The sequence below is a fragment of the Panthera uncia genome, chromosome F1 (genome assembly GCF_023721935.1).
Source record: "Panthera uncia isolate 11264 chromosome F1, Puncia_PCG_1.0, whole genome shotgun sequence".
Classification (NCBI taxonomy): Eukaryota; Metazoa; Chordata; class Mammalia; order Carnivora; family Felidae; genus Panthera; species Panthera uncia.
The window spans coordinates 40,034,510-40,054,193 of record NC_064813.1 but is presented as its reverse complement, the minus strand read 5'-3'; the positions used below and the strand labels follow the sequence as shown (position 1 = coordinate 40,054,193).

At 53.4% G+C, this 19,684-nt stretch overlaps 1 protein-coding gene across 1 annotated transcript in view; it reads left to right on the top strand.

The window, feature by feature from the left end:
- The window catches only part of SYT2 (synaptotagmin 2), a 40,631-nt gene extending 21,515 nt beyond the window's left edge, over positions 1–19,116 (top strand). The window contains exons 2-9 of the mRNA XM_049634371.1: positions 10,234–10,428; positions 11,385–11,551; positions 12,892–13,011; positions 13,481–13,648; positions 14,020–14,187; positions 15,518–15,635; positions 16,569–16,702; positions 18,831–19,116. Of these exons, the coding sequence (XP_049490328.1) occupies positions 10,251–10,428; positions 11,385–11,551; positions 12,892–13,011; positions 13,481–13,648; positions 14,020–14,187; positions 15,518–15,635; positions 16,569–16,702; positions 18,831–19,037 (1,260 nt within the window). The 5' untranslated portion in view covers positions 10,234–10,250 and the 3' untranslated portion in view covers positions 19,038–19,116. The remainder of the gene's footprint in view (positions 1–10,233; positions 10,429–11,384; positions 11,552–12,891; positions 13,012–13,480; positions 13,649–14,019; positions 14,188–15,517; positions 15,636–16,568; positions 16,703–18,830) is intronic.
- Positions 19,117–19,684: the final 568 nt, after the last annotated feature.

Genomic DNA, 19,684 nt, shown 5'->3' with positions numbered 1-19,684 from the left:
AAAAAAAAATAAATAAAAAATGTTTATTTTTGAGAGAGAGAGTGAGCGGGCACAGGCATGAGTGGGGGAGGGGCAGAGAGAGGGGGGTGACAGAGGGTCCCAAGCAGGCTCTGCACTGATAGCAGAGAGCCTGATGCGGGGCTCAAACTCACAAGCCATTAGCTTATGACCTGAGCCAGAGTTGGACTCTGAACAGACTGAGCCACCCAGGCGCCCCAAGAATCTAATTTAAAAAAAATTTTTTTTAATGTTTATTTATTTTTGAGAGAGACAGAGCACAAGTGGGGGAGGGGCAGAGAGAGAGGGAGACACAGAATCCGAAGCAGGCTCCAGGCTCTCAACTGTCAGCACAGAGCTCGATGCGGGGCTTGAACTCGTGACCTGAGCCGAAGTCGGACACTTAAGCAACTGAGCCACCCAGGCGCCCCAAACCCCAAGAATCTGATTTTGAAGGGAGTCTCCTCTGGGAGGATATCAGTGGAGCCCAGAAGCCAGCTGGAGGCGAGTGTGGGGCTTTAGAGCTCCTGACCCATTCTAGGGCACAGGAGAAGCAGGGCGAGGAAGCAGGGTGGCCTCTGGGCAAGACAGGGAATGTCTTGACGATGCCTCCCAGTCTGGGGCAAGTTAGACGACTCCTGGCTGAGCTACATAAGCCCCTCATTTGTTCTGTCTCTTGTGAGGCTGGGAATTGGGCTCCTCCCACCCAGTCTGGGGCAAGTTAGACACTCCTGGCTGAGCTACATAAGCCCCTCATTTGTTCTGTCTCTTGTGAGGCTGGGAATTGGGCTCCTGATTCCGAAGCACCCCGGGGAGGGGGAGGGGACAGGCAGATATATTTGTGTGGTTCGAAATCACAGAAATACAGGAGGGTTCGCAGTGAAATATGTGCCAACTACTCCTTCCCAACTCCCCTCCCCTGGAGCAACAGCCAATGTCACCAGCTCCCTGTGCGTCTTTCCAGAACCAGTCTGTGAATATCTCAGCACGTATATACACACAGCTCCCCCCTTTCCCCACGGATATTATGCTTAACTCGTGTGCATATTCATTTTTTGGTTAACATTCTCTTGAGATCATTCCACATCAGCACCCAGAGAGTAAGACCCTGGAGCACCTCCACGATGCTACCGCATCAGCTGACCACGAGCAGAGCAAAGGTCCTAAAAGCAGAGCATCCGGGAGCTTATGGGATGGGTGGGAGGCCAGCTCACGCCGCCTTCTGCAACTCGTCTAACCCCCTTCCCATCCTACCTGACAGGTTATGGTCAATGGCGTCTCCCTTTAGACACAAGGATTACCGCTCGGCTCTGAGCAACCTCTCCGTGTTTGGAGTCAAGGGGACGCAGCCTCCAGACACAGGCTGTTTTCACTTGTTAGGACACCCTACCTGGGTGTACCCCAAGGCTCTCAGTGCATATGACCCTTTTAATACCCACCGGTGGGCCTGCTTCCTGCCCTGCTTCAGGCCTCTTCCTCTGGGTTGGTCCTATGGTGACAGAGAGAAAAAGGGATAAGATAAAGGATTCAATCAGGTCGTCACTAGCCCTCCACCTCCTGCCCCGCCACCAGGCCAAACGTGGCCGTTCCCCCTGCCAGAGGGGGCCAGAGGCAGCTAGCTAGTGCTCGGAGATCCCAGCGTGATCCCAAGCGTGTAAGGATCCTTAGACCACACACATCACCTCTCCTGGCCCTGTTCACCCGAGCCCGGCCCCTCTTGGTGCAGCCACTTCCAACAGCCAGGGTGTCCAGCAAAGCTTGGCTGAAATGGCCGTATCGTTGCTTTTCTCAGTGACGGTGCAGGGGTGAGGGAGGACGGTAAAGCCGGGGGAGGACGTCGGGGAGGGGTACGTGCAGGGGGGGAGGGCTAGGTGAGTGGTGGCTGCAGCCCAGAGTGGGACTGACTTCCCCTGAGGAGAGACGCAGAGGCCAGGGCGCCCAGAACTGTCACAGGAGCCAAGTGGCCACCCTGGACAGACAGACAGACAGGTGGATGGCAGCCAGTGGGCTGGGGGAGGAGGTCCTGCATGGACTCTCCGCTCTAGCTAGCTCCCTAGCTTCCGCTCCACCCCTGCTCCTCACTGGGGGAGACCCTGCCTTCCTGAGCTACCCCAGAGGCCTGTCCCCCAGCCCCACCCCGGGGCGGGGGGTGGTGGGATAGGGATCCGGAGAGCAGGAGACTTGGCCTCAGACAAACTTAGGCTCCAGTCTTGATGCTGACTGTCCGCCAGGCACTTAGCTGAGCGGAATGTGCCTTGTCTCTGAATTGGAGCTCACTACGGTGCCCTCCCAGACGGATCAACCGAGAACGAGAACAGAGACTTAACTGATTATTAAGTGTGTCGCACCTGTGGTTTCCTTCTGCGGCCTTTGATGGGAGCCAGGTGGAGGGCACTGTCCAGGTGCACAGAGCCTTCAAGGCTTAGTTTACTTCCAACCACTGGTCTTGGACTTTTGCTTCCCCTGGCAAGTCTTTCTGACTTCTTAGAACCTCGTTTTCCAGGGTGGCCACTGACCACCTGCATCAACGTGAGCCAGGGTGCTCGTTGTTAACCTGCGGGTTCCCGGGCCACACTTCCAACCCGCTGAGCGAGGCTTTGAGGGCGGGGTGTCGTGGGGGGGGGGGTGGTATGCACTTCGACAAGCTTCCCAGGGGCTCCCCAGGAACGAGACCCTTCCTCATCCCTTCCCCTGTCTGTCTGCTCCTTGCTGGGTCTCCCGGCCCCTCCCCCTCTTCAGACCTTGACCCCTCCCGCTGCAGGCGCAGAACAGGTGCCTCCACCCAGCCCCCCGGCCTGTCTCCCAGGTGTCCTGGTTTTGGTGTCACGGCACCTTGCAGCCGTCCCTGCCTGATGATGCCATTTCATGCTTTCCTGCTCGGGTGATTCTGACCAGACAGAGGAGTTCAGTCTGTGCCGGGAGCCCCTGGAGCCTCAAATCATTTATCATCCTCAACCCTTCCAGCTGGCTGCCTTCCCCAGGACTGCAGCCTGAGCCACAAGAGAGGCCAAGACAGCTGTAAATCCCTGAGGATTTGACTTTTCCTCCTTGCCGTGCTTGTCTCCGCCTGTGCTCCGACGCAGGAAGCCTGCATTCTAGCGTGGGGAAGAGTCCTGGAGACGGAGGAGGCAGCTGTGCTGCGGGGGAAGGAACTGGACGGGGTTCCAGAGACTTAGATTCTGCCCCCAGCGCTGCCAGCAGCCCGGGCTGTGTGGCCTCGGACGAGGCACTTCACCTCTCTGGGCCTCTGTTTTCCGCAGGAGTCTTGGGAACTGGTGCCAAGTTTTCAACAGCTTGTTTCCTTAGCTTCCGGTGGACTGAGGAGGAAAGAAGAAACTGACCCCTTGGGCTTACCCAAGAGGGAACATAAAAGTCGTTTGTTTTTTTTTTTTAATTTTTTTTTAATGTTTATTTTCGAGACAGAGAGAGACAGAGCATGAACGGGGGAGGGGCAGAGAGAGAGAGAGGGAGACACAGAATCGGAAGCAGGCTCCAGGCTCTGAGCCATCAGCCCAGAGCCCGACGCGGGGCTTGAACTCACGGACCACGAGATCGTGACCTGAGCTGAAGTCGGACGCTTAACCGACTGAGCCACCCAGGCGCCCCAAAAGTTGTTTTTAGAAACGCTTAGGAAATGGTTGGTGATGTCACAAGCATTCACAACCGCGCGAGGTCTGAGGCACGATAGCTCAGGCATCGCGGACGTGAGGGGTGTGCGACTCATCCATTTCCCGAGGATATTTTTTGAGAGCCCGCTGTGTGCTAGTCAGAAATGCCTACATTCGTGAGTCTTGAAGTCGAGTGAGTGGAGACCAGATAAAATGTGTGGTGTGTCTGTTGGTGATAAGTGCTGTGCAGAAGACGAAATAAAGGGGGGCTGAGATGCCAGTGGTCAGTGGGAGCTTGCCTTTTAAAAAATGGTCATCACGGATGACCTTGCTGCGCTGAACACACAGCTGTGTGGAGGCCTGCAGGGAAGAGTGTTTCAGGCCGAGGGAACAGCAGGTGCCAAGGCTCTGAGTTAAGGGTGTGCTTGGCATGAGTGAAGATCTGGAAGGAGGCCAGCGAGGCAGAGGAGGGAAGGAAGAGAACCAGGGGGGAGGAGCGAGGGCACGGGGCTGGCTGTGCAGGGCCTTGAAAACTGTGAGGACTGGGTACTTTGAGGGAAGTAAGCCGCTGTAGGGTTTTGTTGTAGTAATAGGACCGCTCTGCCTGCTGGGCTGAAAACAGACTGGAGACAGACAAGAGGGAAAGAGGAAAGACCGGCTAGGAGCCTCCCATCATCCTTGTCCTGATAGAAAGGCCCCCTGAGAATGGTGGGCCGCAGAAGGCCTCAGCGTGGTTCAGAGGGGCAGAAGGGCTTGGAGGGTCCTCTGGAGGGCACCGTGGGGTCTTGAGGTGGGGGGAAAAGGGCTTGCTCGGCTTTCTCTCTTTTTGCATTTTTTAAACTCCCTCGACTCTGGAAAAGACGCAGAAGAGCTAAGGGATAAGGGTCATTGAGTCACACCGGAGGGAGCGTCTCCCGAGAAGAAATGCCCAAAGGGCAGCCTTGGAAAGATGAGAAGCACTTCTCAATGCTCTGGGCAGGTTCGGGCCGTGGAAAGGGCCCCGTTCGTCTTAGCCTCAGCTGAAGGCATTAGGAATGCGGACTCAGTTTGACAGTTCAGCGGTCTAAGATTGGAGAGGTAAAAGAAACCATCCAGGGTCCAACGGCTCATAAGGGAATGTGCCTGACCCCGTAGCACGAGAGGCCGGCTGCAAAGGCAGAGGGTGGAGGGACGGCTCGCGGAACCGTGGACACCGCCACTCACTTGGGCAGACTTTGGGGTCTCATCACGCACACGCGCGGGTGCACACACGCACACACTCCCCAGGCCTCGGGGGGAGCGCCCTGGACCCAGCCCGGTGACTTGGAGCGGCTAGATCGAGTCTTAACAAGCCTGTGGAAAGAGCCCTGAGTCCGAGTCCTAGGCATTCATGCACCGGGTGGCCCTGGAAGGATGGGCTCCAGTGACATCTGCAAAATGACATAACGTGTCCAGTGGTCTAGAGTCTGTGTCCTGCTCATTCATTTTTTTCATCACGTACCACATGTTTACTGAATGCCTCTCATATGTCAGACAGTCTGGTATCTGCTAGGGCAGGGTCGGCAAAATTTTTCTTCAAGGGCCAGACAGTAAAGACACGAGGCTTTTCAGGCCACCCAACGTCGGTCACACCTACTCGACTCTGTTGCTGAAGCGCAAAAGCAGCCAGAGAGAATGTGTCAAGGGATGAGCGTGGCTGTGTTCCAATATAACTTTATTTACGAAAATCAGGCCGTGGGCCCCATGGGGCCCGTGGGTCATAGTTTGCCAACCCCTGTGCCAGGGCCGCGGCGGTAAACAACGCACGTGTGGTCTCTGCTTAAATACAGTCACAAGCCGTGTAAGTGCTGTGAAGGTAAGGACAGAGCTATGAAAGCATATCAGGCCTCAATCTGGGGGCGGTGGTGGCAGGAGGCACGAGTGGGAGGAGGGGCCGTTTGAGCTGAGCCGAGAAAGACGTGCAGGCATTAGCTCAGTGAAGTTGGGGGGTGGGCCACAGCATGTACCAAGGCCCTGTAGCGTGTGTGTTGGTGGGAGGAGAACATCTGTATTAGAAGAGAGAAGAAAAGCCATGTGTGGTTGGTATTTGAGACTCAGGGCAGGGGACGAGGAAATGATGATGCTGGAAAGAGGACACGAGGGCCTGGTAGGCCGGCCACCTTCAGGATTGTGGCTTATGTCCCTGGGATGGCTTGTACCCATAGTGACATGATCAGATTCAGGTTTTAGGAAGATTGCTTTGGTGGCACCTGCAGAACTGATTGGAGGTGAGCAGGAGGAAACAGAGTATGGGTAGAATGGGTATATCGAGGGCCCAGCTGGACCTCTGGGCCTGGAGCTCAGGAGTGAGTCGGGCTTTGGCAGCCATCAGAATGGGGATGTGGCTGAGGCCAGGGTGTGCAAGAAGTCACCCGGGGGGACACTTGGCCTGGGAAGAGAAGCCTTGGGGGCAAACCTTGAGGCAAGCGATGGAGTCCGAATTATGATGACAATCAGGAGTGGTTGGAAGTGAACGTGAGAGAAGTCAAATACAACCAAACGAAAAGCTCTGCTGGGTTTAGTGATGACCCTGTGGTCACCCGCGACTGTGCAGAGAGCCATTTCAGTGGAGTGATGAGGCAGAAGCCACAGTGTGGGCACTGAGGAGAGAGAGTTGGGGGCGAGGAAATGGAGACCATTGGTGGAGTGTGACCCTGAAGGGAAGGGGAGACTGATGCAGCTGAATGAGGACGGGTGGGGAGGCTCTTCATTGCTTGGCTGGTGGTATTTTAAAATGGGAAGAACTGAGCAGAGGGAACCTTTCTGATGCCCAACCTTTCCTGTTCCTGTTTTTGTTTGTTATTTGCACATTTCAGTCGTTTTGTATCACTCAATAGCTGCCAACGCGTAAAAATATGGTAGTGGCTCAGATGAAAACATTCACTGTTCTAAAATAATCACTGAGCATACAAACAACTTTTCTTAAACGTGTATCCTCTACCATCTGAGAGGTGGTGTGGTCTAGAGGAAAATCGCACTGGGCAGGCATTAGGAGACCCGGTTACCAGTCCCAATATGCTATAGGTCAACTAGATCTGAGCAAACTGGTTGACCAGGAAAAGTTGGGGATAAGAAAGCACATGCATCAAGAAGGTGTCCTGAGAAGGTCAGAGGGGACCCCTGAGATGGGGGGATTGGTCTTAAATAGGACGAAAGTACTCAGCTGAAACAGGAGGTCAGGAGGAGAGGGCGGTTTATATGCAGGAAGGTCTGTGGTTTGGCGTAGGGTGGGACATTGTCAGAGATTTCTCTTCAATGGCTTCTGATAATGACAGGCAAGGTGTTGGGACCATGGGAAAGCCACGGGACTATGAAACAGAGGGTCTGGAGTGTCCGTTGTGAAGGAAGGCAGAGCGAGTTGATGGGGAGCATATATTAAGGTTCCTGTGCAGGGTTGAAGGACTGGGTGGTGTTGAGAATCTACGGGGTGCCCAGCTGCCCTCATGCAGGATGCTCATCAGCAGTGCTTAGCACTCTGGGGGTGGCAATGGAGGGGAAAAAGCTGATAGTGGGTGTCTTAGGTCAGATTGCTATAACAAAATACCATAAACTAGGAGGCTTATCAACAACAGAAATGTATTTCTCACAGCCCTGAAGACCGGGAAATCTGAGATTGGGGTGCTGGCAACGTTGGTTTTTGGTGAGAGCTCTCTTCCAGGTTATAGACTGCTGACTCCTGGCATCCTCACATGGCAGAAGGAGCCAGCTAGCTCTCTGGCCTATTCTTCTCAAGCACTAACCCCATTCGTGAGCTCCACCATATGATCGAGACACCTCCCGGGTCCCACCTCCTAACACTATCACGTTGAGCAGTAGATCTCAACGTATGAATTTGGGGGCGGGGGGGGGGCACAAAAACCCAGTCCCTAATAGGATTTCTCCAGGAGCGTTGTTTTGCCAGGTGAGTGATGGTGCCTCCGGGAGGTCAAGGAGATTTCTGGAGGAAGAACAGTCTAGGCTGTAAATGCAAAGGCTGTGAGTTTGTTTGGTGAGCCTCTGACTGGCAGCAAGAAGGCCAACATAGCAGGAGCTGAGTGGCTGAGAGCAGAAGTGTTAGGAAATGCATTTGGGGAGCTAGCCAGGGGCCAGAGGCCAGACCATGCAGAGATTTTATCTAAGTGTGATGAGAAGCCATTGGAGGGTTTAAAATAAATGGATCTGGCTGCAGTGCAGAGATTAGACTAAGCAGAGGAGAGTGGAAAGCTTCCAGATAGGTGGCTATTGTAAGACTTCAGGTAGAGGGGTGGGAAGTGGCTGAATTTGGAAAACATTGCGAGTGGAGCTGAGAAGTTTGCAGATGCCTTGCACGTGGGGGTGATGGCAGGAGAGAAGCTTAGGATGACCCCCAAATACTTTCTAGATGTGTAGCTGAGCAGGTGGGCCCTGAATCTATAGACCCCATCCATCTCTGGGCACATGGCCCTGAACCTGCCTTTTTAAAAAACATTTATTTATTTTTGAGAGACAGAGAGAGACAGAGCATGAGTGGGGGAGGGGCAGAGAGAGAGGGAGACACAGAATCTGAAGCAGGCTCCAGGCCCCGAGCTGTCAGCACAGAGCCCGATGCAGGGCTCGAACTCACGAACCATGAGATCATGACCTGAGATGAAGTTGGACGCTTAACCGACTGAGCCACCCAGGCACCCCTGAACCTGCCTTTTATCAAGAGCCACGTTCTGAAGCATCTTCGTTATTCCCCTGCTATCTGGGCAGCTTTGTCCTCATGTCTTTTGTTAGAGGTGGATTTAAAAGGGCCTTCCAGGCACCGGGCCCTGGAAAAGCCACTGATCTGTGCCGCTGCTTTATTAACAGCCCTATGTTCCCTCCGAGTAGCTGTATGTCATTCCCCTCTGGTGATTCCCCTGGAACACTGGAGAATCTTTCATGGGAACTTGGGGATGACAAGACATCCATTATTGACTCTTTTAAACTCTTTGCCCTTCCCTCTGGAGTCATGGTGCATTCTAGGCTTTTCCTCGCTGCCACCGAAGTGCAATTTTCAAGATGTAAATTTGTACACATTACCTGCATCCTTAAAACCCTCTGACAGCTTCCCATTTCTCTTTGGGTAAAGACAAAACTCTTTGCCGTGGCCTGTGAGGTTATGTGCCTGGGCCATACTGGCCCACTCTGCCAGCCCCATTTTGACCCATGCTCCTTTCACTCTGGTCTTCTTTTAAGGTTCTGTACTAATCACACTGCTTCCCACGTCAGGGACTTTGCACATGCTGTTCTCTCTGTTTAGGCTGCTTATTCCTCTCTTCCTCACCTGGATACTTCCCAGTATCCTTCAGGTCTCAGTCCGTTCCTCAGGAAAGCAATTTTTCTCTCCCAGATTAGGTCGCATATGCCCCATTATAAACTCATACCGCCAAAGATACCAAAGAATCTCTCCTTTTTGGCATTTCTCAGAATTACAATCTTACATTCACTTATGTGCAGTTATTTAATCCACTTTATGGTAAGTTCCACAAGGGAAGCATGATACGAGTTCAATAAATTTGTTGAATGAATGAATGAATGAATGGCTGTCACATTTGTCCTCTCTCCTCCGTCCCCTACATTCCTATTCTCATCTGGGTCCGTGTCATCTCTGGCTGGTCTGTTGCACCAGCCCCCTCCTGGCTCCCAGCCCCAGCCCCACCTCCTCCAATGCCTGTGGAGCTATCCTCCCAAAGCTCCACTTTTAACAGAGCAGGCCACTCCTCTGCCTTAAATGAATGCTACCACAGTAATATTTTTTACTAGCAAAAACTTGGAAACCATCTAAGTGTTTAACAGCAGAATATTAAACAAATATGGTACTTCCATGTAATGGGTATTATTTAGCTACTCAATAATAAAGGAAATTTTTAGTGATAAAGGAAAAGACTTATGATAAAATCTTATGTTAACAAAAGGTAGAATGTCGAATTACATGTAATCTGGTCTCAATATGTAAAACACACTCTGAAAATCTACTGTTATAAAATGCTAACCCGAGTTATCTCTGGATGGTAAAATTATGTGCAGCTTGTCTTTCAACCTCCTTTCCTCTGTTTTCCAGAGATGCCGATGTAGATTGGAGGCAGGGATGATGACATCCAGAATGTGATAGAGACAGGCAGAGAATCTAGGCAAAGTGAGGTCATGGAAGAAGTTAAGGAAAAGAGAGGCTCGAGAAGGAGTCTTTGATAGTAGAATATTGCCTCCTTCCTAGAGTTGTGCAGTTGGATTTAAACGAGATATATGAAAGTGATTAGGTTTACAGGCTTTGGAGTCAGGCTGACTGGCTTAAATATCTAAATGACCTTGGGAACCTCCATTTCCATATCTGTTAAATGGGAATAATAATCAAACATTAGGCTGTTGTTTGGATTAGAGGAGATCATGCACAGTGCCTGGCACATATAAGTACTAACTTAATGATGACTGTTATTGTTGTTTTACCACAGTTGTTAATATTATGTTATTATATTATGTTAATATTATGAGAAATATCTTTGAATTATAATGGGATTCTTAATAGTCTTTAGCTTTTGAAGAGGGTTCCCCAGTCCTTTGGGCAGAGCTTTCTGCACTTGGACCTCTGGGTTGTTCATCTGCTCCCATCATCCCCTCTCATCTGCAGTGATCCCCTCTGCCACCATGAGGAACATCTTCAAGAGGAACCAGGAGCCCATTGTGGCTCCTGCCACCACCACCGCCACAATGTCAACTGGGCTCTTAGACAACTCTACCGAGAGTGGGGGCGCTGGGGAGAGTAAGGAGGACATGTTTGCCAAGCTGAAGGAGAAATTCTTCAATGAAATCCAGAAGATCCCCTGTGAGTGTCCCAGGTGGCTGAGAGGGCCGGGCAAGGCCAGGGTCAGTGCAAGGCCTTATGGGCAGGGCAGAGCTGAGGAAGGGTGGGGAACACCCCTGAGATGTGATTGGCTGAATGTTTGGATTCCAAGATGGATTATTTGGGGAGCCCCTTCAGGAATGGGGGGTGCCTGGCACTAATAAGGGGGACAAGGAGGCTTATGTGCCCCTGTCTCCTAAGGGGGAAGAAAGTTCTTACAACTTAGAAAACTGTCAAAATATGAAACCAAAAGAAGATGAAAAATTAGGAAACAGAAGCCATTGTTGAAGTTTCCCAGTCACACTTTGAAACTACCTTAGTTTGGAAGACAGAAAATACGCCCCCCACCCCTGCTTTCTGAATTCTTGGCAGTGGCTGTTCAGGAGTCACCAGACATTAAGGGGAGCAGCCCTATCAGTGGGAGATGGTTCTTCAGGACCATGGAGAGCAGCCAGGGCCCATCCCCAAATATTTGAACTCTGCAAAGCCAAGCTGTCTAGGTCCTTAAGGAGCTGGCCTTCTGGCTTAGGTCAGCCCTCTCAAGCCTGGGCATAAGGAATGGGTCAAAGGAGCTCTTCCTACGCCTGGGTCAGATAAGGACCATCCCATTCTTTCCAATATAAGCCAGTTTTCCGTAGATCAAATGAGTCAAAACCCAATAGAGCCAAATTGACGTTCTTCCTTGTTATACACCTGACCGCTATCTCTCAGTTAGTAGGCTGTATTCATAAGGACGGTAGGCTCAGGAGAGAGCAAGTATTAACGAAAAGGCATGCAAAGTATAGGCAAGTTGCATGTAAATCACTCATGGGTGTGTGGTTAAAAAATGTGGAGTGTGGACATTGGGGTTCATCTCTCCCCCCATTTTTGCTGATGCTTTGGGGTCAGGGACTATAAGGCAGAGCACTGCTGACTTCTGGGGTCCTCTCTGTGGGCAGTACCACCCTGGGCACTGATCGCCATTGCTGTGGTCGCTGGCCTCCTGCTCCTCACCTGCTGCTTCTGTATCTGTAAGAAGTGCTGCTGTAAGAAGAAGAAGAACAAGAAGGAGAAGGGCAAGGGCATGAAGAATGCCATGAATATGAAGGACATGAAAGGGGGCCAGGTAGGAGAAGACAGTGGTGAGGGGAACTGAGAGGGGCCCAGGCCAGGCATTCCAGGTGCTGAAAGGTGAAGCAAAGGCTTCTGGGCTGTTCTACAGCCAAACCGGCTTCTCTCCTTAGAATGCCACATGACCCTCCCTATTGGCTACATCTCTGGTAAAATGTTGTCTACCCATCCCACAGTGGAAAGGGGGGACTTTTTCATGTGTGATCATGGATGCATCCTTGAAAAGACAGAGGAAGAGCATAATATATTGACTCCCCCGCCAAAGAGGCTATTGGGACAAAATGTTGGAAAGAGAGCCCCTCCAACCTGCCAGGAAGTCACCATGGGAGTGACCCTGTGTTTTCCTGCCAGAGACTAGAGGACAGAATCTCACTGGAGGCACCTACTTGGTTGGGGTGGGTGGGGAATCGGATGGGGTAAAAGAATGGTCCTGAGGCACCAAGACCAGGGCCAAGGGGAATCCATCTCTTGTCATGTAATAATTTGGTTTATTTACCCCTGTTTTGGGGGTGTTAATCGGCCTGGAAAAGTTCTTTGATAAACCCAAGTGCTTCCTTCTTAATGTTTAAGTTTACAAAGGCTTCTCTGTGCTTCTCTTTTGCCCACATCTGTTCTGAGAGTGACTAGGAGAAGTCTCTTGCTCAAGGAATCAATATGGAGGATGGCAGGAAGGGTCTGATCTCAAGAAGTCAGCCAGAGATTAAAATGGCCTTTGAGTGCTGTGTGTGTGTGTGTGTGTGTGTGTGTGTGTGCCTGAAGCCTGCAGTGCAAAGTCAGGGAAGGGGGACCTCCAAGAACGATCTGGGTGTAGCCCGACCTGGTCTCACCAGGTGGCTGTGACTTCAGGGGCTGGTCTGAGATGTAGGATGTTTTCTTACATCACTTTCTTCCTTCTCTTCTTACCTCTGGGGACTCACCCTGCTCCTGAATTCCTGGAATGCACTCCTGGTAAGTCTTGCCTAGAATGGGTGGGGCCTGAGCTGGGGGAACTTTTGGGGAGGAGCTAACAAGGGAAGCACCCCTCCCCCACCTCAAGAAGTCTAGAGCATTGGTGCAGCACCTGGTCTCATAGCACTGTGTCTTGAAGGGAGAGAGGCACACCAAAACCAGAACTGGGTCTTCCAGACACGGTCTGGGGTTCTGAGGGGCTGTCTGGGGGCTTTGAGGGGCTGTGCAGAATCAAGCCCCCTGCACAGTGCCACATTCCTTCCTGTTGCCCCGCACCAGCTCTGAGTCAGGGTCTGCACAGATGGGCTGGCTTCCTGATGCCCCTGCGCCAGGCCACGTGGCTCCATTCTCTCTTAACTCGCCCCTCCTTTCCTCCAGCCTTCACAGGATGACGACGATGCAGAGACAGGCCTGACTGAGGGAGAAGGTGAAGGAGAGGAGGAGAAAGAGCCAGAGAATCTGGGAAAACTGCAGTTTTCCCTGGACTATGATTTCCAGGCCAACCAGGTGTGAGGGTGGGGCTTGGCGGCAAAGTGGGGGATGGGACAAAAGGGCTGGGTGGGAGGGAGATAGAAACAGCTCCACACTCCCACAGCCCTCACCCCTACTTTGGCCCATAGGCATTCCTCCTTTCCATGGAGTGGGGTGGGCTGGAAACCGCAGGCAGGTACCCCTGAACATTGACTCTGCCTTGGCCACCAGCCTGTTCTAGAGAAGGTTCCCTGGCCCAGATTGGCATCCACCAACCTTGGGCAAATCAGTGGCCCTTTAAGCTACTGCTTCTCCTGATGTCATTCCAGATTCCTGGGGGTGGAGATGGAGACCAGTCTTGCTCTCTAGCACCAGCCTGTTCCCACCTCCCCAGCTGCCCACCTCTGGTGGTGGTGGTGGGGGAGTTGGTGGGTGCTGGGTCTAGGGCCAGGGCTGGTGTTAGAGCAGTCCTGAGACTCAAGGCCCACCCTCACTCTCTCCACAGCTTACCGTCGGCGTTCTGCAGGCTGCTGAATTGCCCGCCCTGGACATGGGAGGCACCTCAGACCCTTATGTCAAAGTCTTCCTTCTTCCAGACAAGAAGAAGAAATATGAGACCAAAGTCCATCGGAAGACATTGAACCCTGCCTTCAATGAAACCTTCACCTTCAAGGTGATGTGGGCTGGAAGGGTAATGCCACGTCCCTCTCTGATCCCAATTCTGCTGGGAGTTCTACAGACCTTTCCTTGGTTCTTAGCTGTGGCTAAGGCCCTGGAATGAGCTCAGGCTGGAACAATGGCGGGCTGGACTGTGGGCTTATGTGTGAGGTCACTGCTCAGCCTCCTGTAGGACTGGGACATTCCCCTCCCCCCCATCCACTCTGCTCCCCCAGAGCCTGAGGTCTTCTCTCTGTCTCTACAGACTCACCAGGAGTCCTGCAGGGTAGTAGGAACAGAGCTCTAACCAAAGGATCTGCCCACAGAAGCCTCTGGAGGTGCATGAGTTGGCTTTGACCCCTGTCTGATCTTGCTTGTGCCCTTCAGGTGCCATACCAGGAGCTAGGAGGCAAAACCCTGGTGATGGCCATCTACGACTTTGACCGCTTCTCCAAACATGACATCATTGGCGAGGTTAAGGTGCCTATGAACACCGTGGACCTTGGCCAGCCCATCGAGGAGTGGAGAGACCTGCAGGGCGGGGAGAAGGAAGAGGTGAGAGCAGAGACCATGTGGAAGATAAGTGTGGCTGCCCACCTGGGCCACCACCTATTGGCACGACGGAGATGATAGGCTTTAGAGTTGGGTGAACTGGGTTAGGACCCTAGCTCCACAACCCCACCTGTGTGACCCTGGGCACATCGCTTAATCTCTTTAGATCTGGATTGTCTCCTGTAGTGTTTTTGCAGATGAGAATTAACTTATCTCTGTAATGCACCTGGCATCCAGTAGGTGTTCAAGTAAAGGAGAGCACCATTATTATTTTTACTCCTAAGTTTCTGCTGTCACTTAGGGCCACCGGTTTATGACTTCGTGCCTCAGTTTACCCACAAGGAAAGCCCACATTTATTTTAAAAGATTCTCAGCATGGGGGCTTGTCCTCCCAACAACTGCTACGGCTTCAAGCACTTACCCAACACTTATTGGGCACCTACTGTGTGCCAAATATTCCATTTTAGCCACTGCTCCTTCCAAGCATCGGTCATGTGTCTTGGCCAAGCCCCTGCTGTGTGGCCAGCTCAGTACCAGGTGGTAACGGAGGGGGTGAGAAGGGACGCTGAAGACACCCTTTCTTACCTTGGGGCTCATGCTGTGTGAAAGCAGGGCTGGCACACTAGAGCCGGGATATTGGCCTGAGCGACCTGGTCTCTGAGAAGCTTGACTCTGGCGTGATGTGGGCAGAGCTCTTAGAAACCAGGAGTCCAGCAGGTTTCGTCCTGCCCCCAGTGCTAAATTGTTGTGGGACTTTGTGGGAGTCTCACTGGTCACAAAGAACCCTTGCCTTGTCTCCATGAAGGTGTTGCACTGACAGCACATAAGAGAAGGGACACACTGTGCTTTGAAGACCACAGGTCACACTGCGAGTGGAATGGTCGACAGGGGGCTATTGAAAGGGTTGGGAGTAATCAGGGAGGAAGGCTTCCGAGATACTCACTTTCCCACTGTCCTTGGAAACGAACCCTTGGGTACCATGCCCACACCCCAGCCTCCTTTCCATCTCCCCTCGGCCTGGGGTGGGAGCGCGACCATGCCCCGCGTGTGTCCAGATCCACCCAGACATCACTCGCACATTCCTGCCCACAGCCTGTACTCTGCTCCCCTCACTCCTAAGGGCATGGCTCCTGCAGCATCACTCTCAGGGGCTTTGTTAAACTGCAGCAGGAGGCCCTGCGACCTTCTCCAACATCACAGATGTGGGGACTGGGGACTGAGAGGGCTGGGGATACACCACCGCCTTGCTAGTCTTGACAAGATGGGGGTCCGCCGTGCTAGAGGCAGTGGGCTGGCTAAGATGACCCTGGGTCCTGCTCTTCCCCCTGGACAGCCAGAGAAGTTGGGCGACATCTGCACCTCCCTGCGCTACGTGCCCACGGCTGGGAAGCTCACTGTCTGTATCCTGGAGGCCAAGAACCTGAAGAAGATGGACGTAGGTGGCCTTTCAGGTACATGCAGAACTTCTGGCTGCCATTGGGTGGCACCAGTGAGCTGGTCACTGGCCTGAGTTTTCTGTTCACATACCCGTTGTAAGAGCACTTTCCGGCCCTGGGATACAGAGAATATCTCCGAGCAGCTGTGGGTCTGAGCGCAGGACTGTGGAGCCGGAGATGTCTGACTTTCCCTCCTTTCTCCACGGGTCCCCTGCCCCCACTCTGAGCTGCTGGGCAGTATAAGCCATGGAGGGAAGGACCAGAGAAACTTGTGTAGGAAAGCTTACCTCTCTCACGTGTCACAGTCCGGAACACTTCTCCAGAAGGTGCTCTGCTGGCCCTACCCTGGAAGGGGATTTGGGGGGTGGGGGAGCACACGGAGCGGGGCCAGCCCACAGCACAGGGTTCTGGTGGGACAGCGGAGCACGCATTTTCCCGAGAATCAGGCCTGTGCCTGGGCTTCAACTGGTGGGGCTGGCTGCCGGCTCTGTCACTGATCCGCTGTGTGACTGGGGGCACATCACTTCACTTCTGTGAGCCTCGGTTGCTCATCTGCGAGGTCAGGAGGATTGGATTGAATCGGGGATGGCAGATGTGTGTGGTGCCTTCAGCACTCCTCTGTCCCCTGCGTAGGACAGATATCACCAAGCGACCCCCTCACTCTTTCTAGACAAGGCCTTACTTAGTCTCAGGAATGTCCCCAGTGTAATGCTCCAGGCGTTACACGAGGCCACAACCAATCAGCCCGAGGTGGTCCTTGAAGTGAAACCTTTTTGCCGCCCCTGAACTGGACGCTCACTCTGCTGCTTTTGGACTCAGCGGCCCACGAGTTAGGGCTTGCTGGGTGCCTGGCCTTGGTGGGGTGGGTGCTCTAGGCGGGCAAGTACGTTCGGTGGGAGGGTGGGGCACTAAGGGTGCCTTTCCGGGGCCGGGATTCTCCCTGCACAGACCCCTACGTGAAGATCCACCTGATGCAGAATGGGAAGAGGCTCAAGAAGAAGAAGACGACGGTGAAGAAGAAGACCCTGAACCCCTACTTCAACGAGTCCTTCAGCTTTGAGATCCCCTTCGAGCAGATTCAGGTGCTCGGGTTTTCGGGCCTGGGGGCACAGCAGTGGGGGCATGAGGGAACTCACCCAGACGCCTCGAGCCACCTCGCTCGCCCTGGTGGGAAGGGCTCTGACTCTCATGGTGCCGTCCTGGGTCCTCCTTCCCGGGCCCCCTGCCAGAAAGGGCTTCCCCCTTTTCTGAGACGAACAAGAACCACTCCAAGCCATCCTACCCATCATTCCTTGGGAACTGCGAGGTACACGGGCGTTCAGTGGGCCTGTGGGGTTGGAGCTGCCGGGGAGGTAGGGGTATAGCCTCGTCCTCTTCCCGCTCCTCCTGGTGCAGCCGCTTCCTGCCTTGGCCAGCCTTCTCCCACTTCTGCTGCCCCCTGGGTCTGCTCCCAGGTACCCCTCTGCCCCCTTCCTCTCTCCTCTTCCCCTCCATCCTTCCCTTCTCTACTGTCTCCTTCCTTCCTCCTACCAGCAAGCTCGGTAAGTGTTGGAGGTGAGGTCTGTTTTTCACCATGAGGGGGCATGAGTGAGATCTGAATGTGGCAGGACCAGACACCCACCGAGCCATCTGGAATTGCAGAGTGCTGGATCCTCTTGGAGTCTTGGTCCCTCCCTCTTTGGAGTGAGCTGCTCCCTCCTCCCTTCCTCTCCCTCCCTGCCCCCCCCCCCCCCCCCCCCCCCCCCCGCCCCCAGGACTGGGAGGCGAAGGTGTCAAGGGAATCTCAATGATAATGTTAGACCACGAGAAGTCCTTGTGGAAAACTTAAGACAGACATGAAGTGTACTGGCCAGGAGTTTCAAGTTCGACACGCCAAAAGCCAACATAATGATCTTCCCCAAACCCCTTCCCCTTCCCCCGCCCACACCCCAAACCTGCTTCGTCTGCATTCTCTTTTCAAGTGACAAACCTCGGCATCATCTTAGACCCCCTACCCTTTTGCCTTTCTCATTTACCCAACATGCTTTGCTGAGCATTCCCTAAGCGCCTCCCTAGGAACTGGCTAGGTGCTGGAGAAGCATGTGCAGAAAACATAGTCCTTGCTCTCGAGGGCGTCACACTCGCGAGGGGGAGCAGGGACAGGCCACTGAAACAGGTGAGGCTTCCTGGACAAGCTTGGTCCTAAAGGTTGAGCTTGAGTAGCCTGAGTGGGCTGTGGAGCAGGATGAATAAAGGTCCCGAGTGTCACCTCGGCCAGTCCAACTGACCACCAAGTCCTTTTGATTCTCTCCCCTCAGTGCCTCTCCAGCCTGGCCCCTGCTTCCATTCCCACCGCCCCACCTTGGTTCAGGCATTCACTACGCAGCCCCCACAGCTCCCCCCTCAGCCCCCGGCCGGCCTCCCCACCTGTCAGTCCCCGTCCTCCTCCAGTGAATCTCCCGCCTCGATGTGAGGGGTCTCTTCCTGAAATATCCATGCCGCTCCTCCCAGGAGTCTTTGGGAGCTCCCTGTTGCTTGCCTGAAGAACAAAAGGCACACTCCTTAGCTGACCCCACCCTGCACAGCCCACCCTGCTGACCCTATTTCCTGCCTGGTTGTTCTCACACTCAACCTCAGTGACTCTGAACTTCTTCTGTTTCCAAGATACCAAGTGCACACTTCTATTTCTATGCCTCCGCCCAGGCTCCTCTTGCTTCTTGGGGTTCTCTTCTCTCTCTGCCTAGAGAAGTCCTCAGCCTTCACCTCCCAGTTTCTATGTCACCTCCTTGGTGAAGCCTTTCTCGATTGACCCGAGGAGGACTGTCGCCTCGTCTGAGTTCCCGTAGTACCTTGTGCTTACCTCTCTAGCAGAACCTGCATCACTTTGTGTTGTAAATTTCTGAGTATGGGTCTGCTGCTTTCGTTAAGGTGAAGTACTCCTCTTCTCTTGTCTTCACCGCCTTCCACTTCCAGGCACTCAACAGTGGCTGGAGCACAGCACATGCTGGGTAAGTGCCTACTGGTAGGGAGAAAGGCTGTTTCCAGAACGTGCAGCCTTCGCCTCCCTTTAAGTTCAGTCTTGGAAGTAAGTTCAGAGATAGAAGCAAGCCGCCCTGGGAGGCCTCTCCTTGCAGGGCATTTGGAGTAGAGGATAGAGGAGGAGAAGTTTGGTCACGGGATCGTGCGTTTCCACCTGCCGACTCCCTCCCTCCCTCCCCTGTTTCCCCGCAGAAAGTCCAGGTGGTGGTCACTGTGCTGGACTATGACAAGCTGGGCAAGAACGAAGCCATTGGCAAGATCTTCGTGGGCAGCAACGCCACGGGCACAGAGCTGCGGCACTGGTCTGACATGCTGGCCAACCCCCGGAGGCCCATTGCCCAGTGGCACTCCCTCAAGCCCGAGGAAGAGGTGGATGCGCTTCTGGGCAAGAACAAGTAGGCAGCAGCGGCCGGGATCCCGCGCCGTTACAGACACTGACAAGATCCAGAGCTATCAATACCTCAGTTATGCAACCTTAGAGGTTTTCTTTCTCATTTGTTTGTGGTTGTGTCCTTGTTTTTCCTTCCTTTATCTCTTTTGAAAGACCAACTTCCCTCTGGTGGCTGTGTGAGGAGAGTCCCCTAACAGGTGAAAGAGAAGCCTGGCTCTTTTCATCGTCCCAGGAGCTGTCCTTGCTGCATGCCCTGTCACGTTTCCCTCTCACTCTTTCAAAGCTTCACTTAAACCTCACCCTGAGTGAGGCCCTCTTTCAGCAGAAAGTCACAGCACTTCCTGTGTTTTGAGTGTTCTGGACCAACAAAATGGCAGCACATCCTGTTTCCTGACAGGGAAGGCAACACAGTGGCCTATGATGTGTGTGTGTGTGTGTGTGTGTGTGTGTGTGCGTGTGTGTGTTGGAGCATCTCTCTGCATTCCTGGGATGAACCACGGACAGCGAAGTTGTGTGGGAAGAGAAGGCTCTTCGGGGACCCTGAAGTGAAGAGACGTCCACTGTCTAAGTGGGAGATCTTCCGTCAGCTCGTGGAGAGGGCTCAGAATCCCGGTCGGGTGCCAGAAGCTCCCATACTCTTTGTGGGTGGCTATTT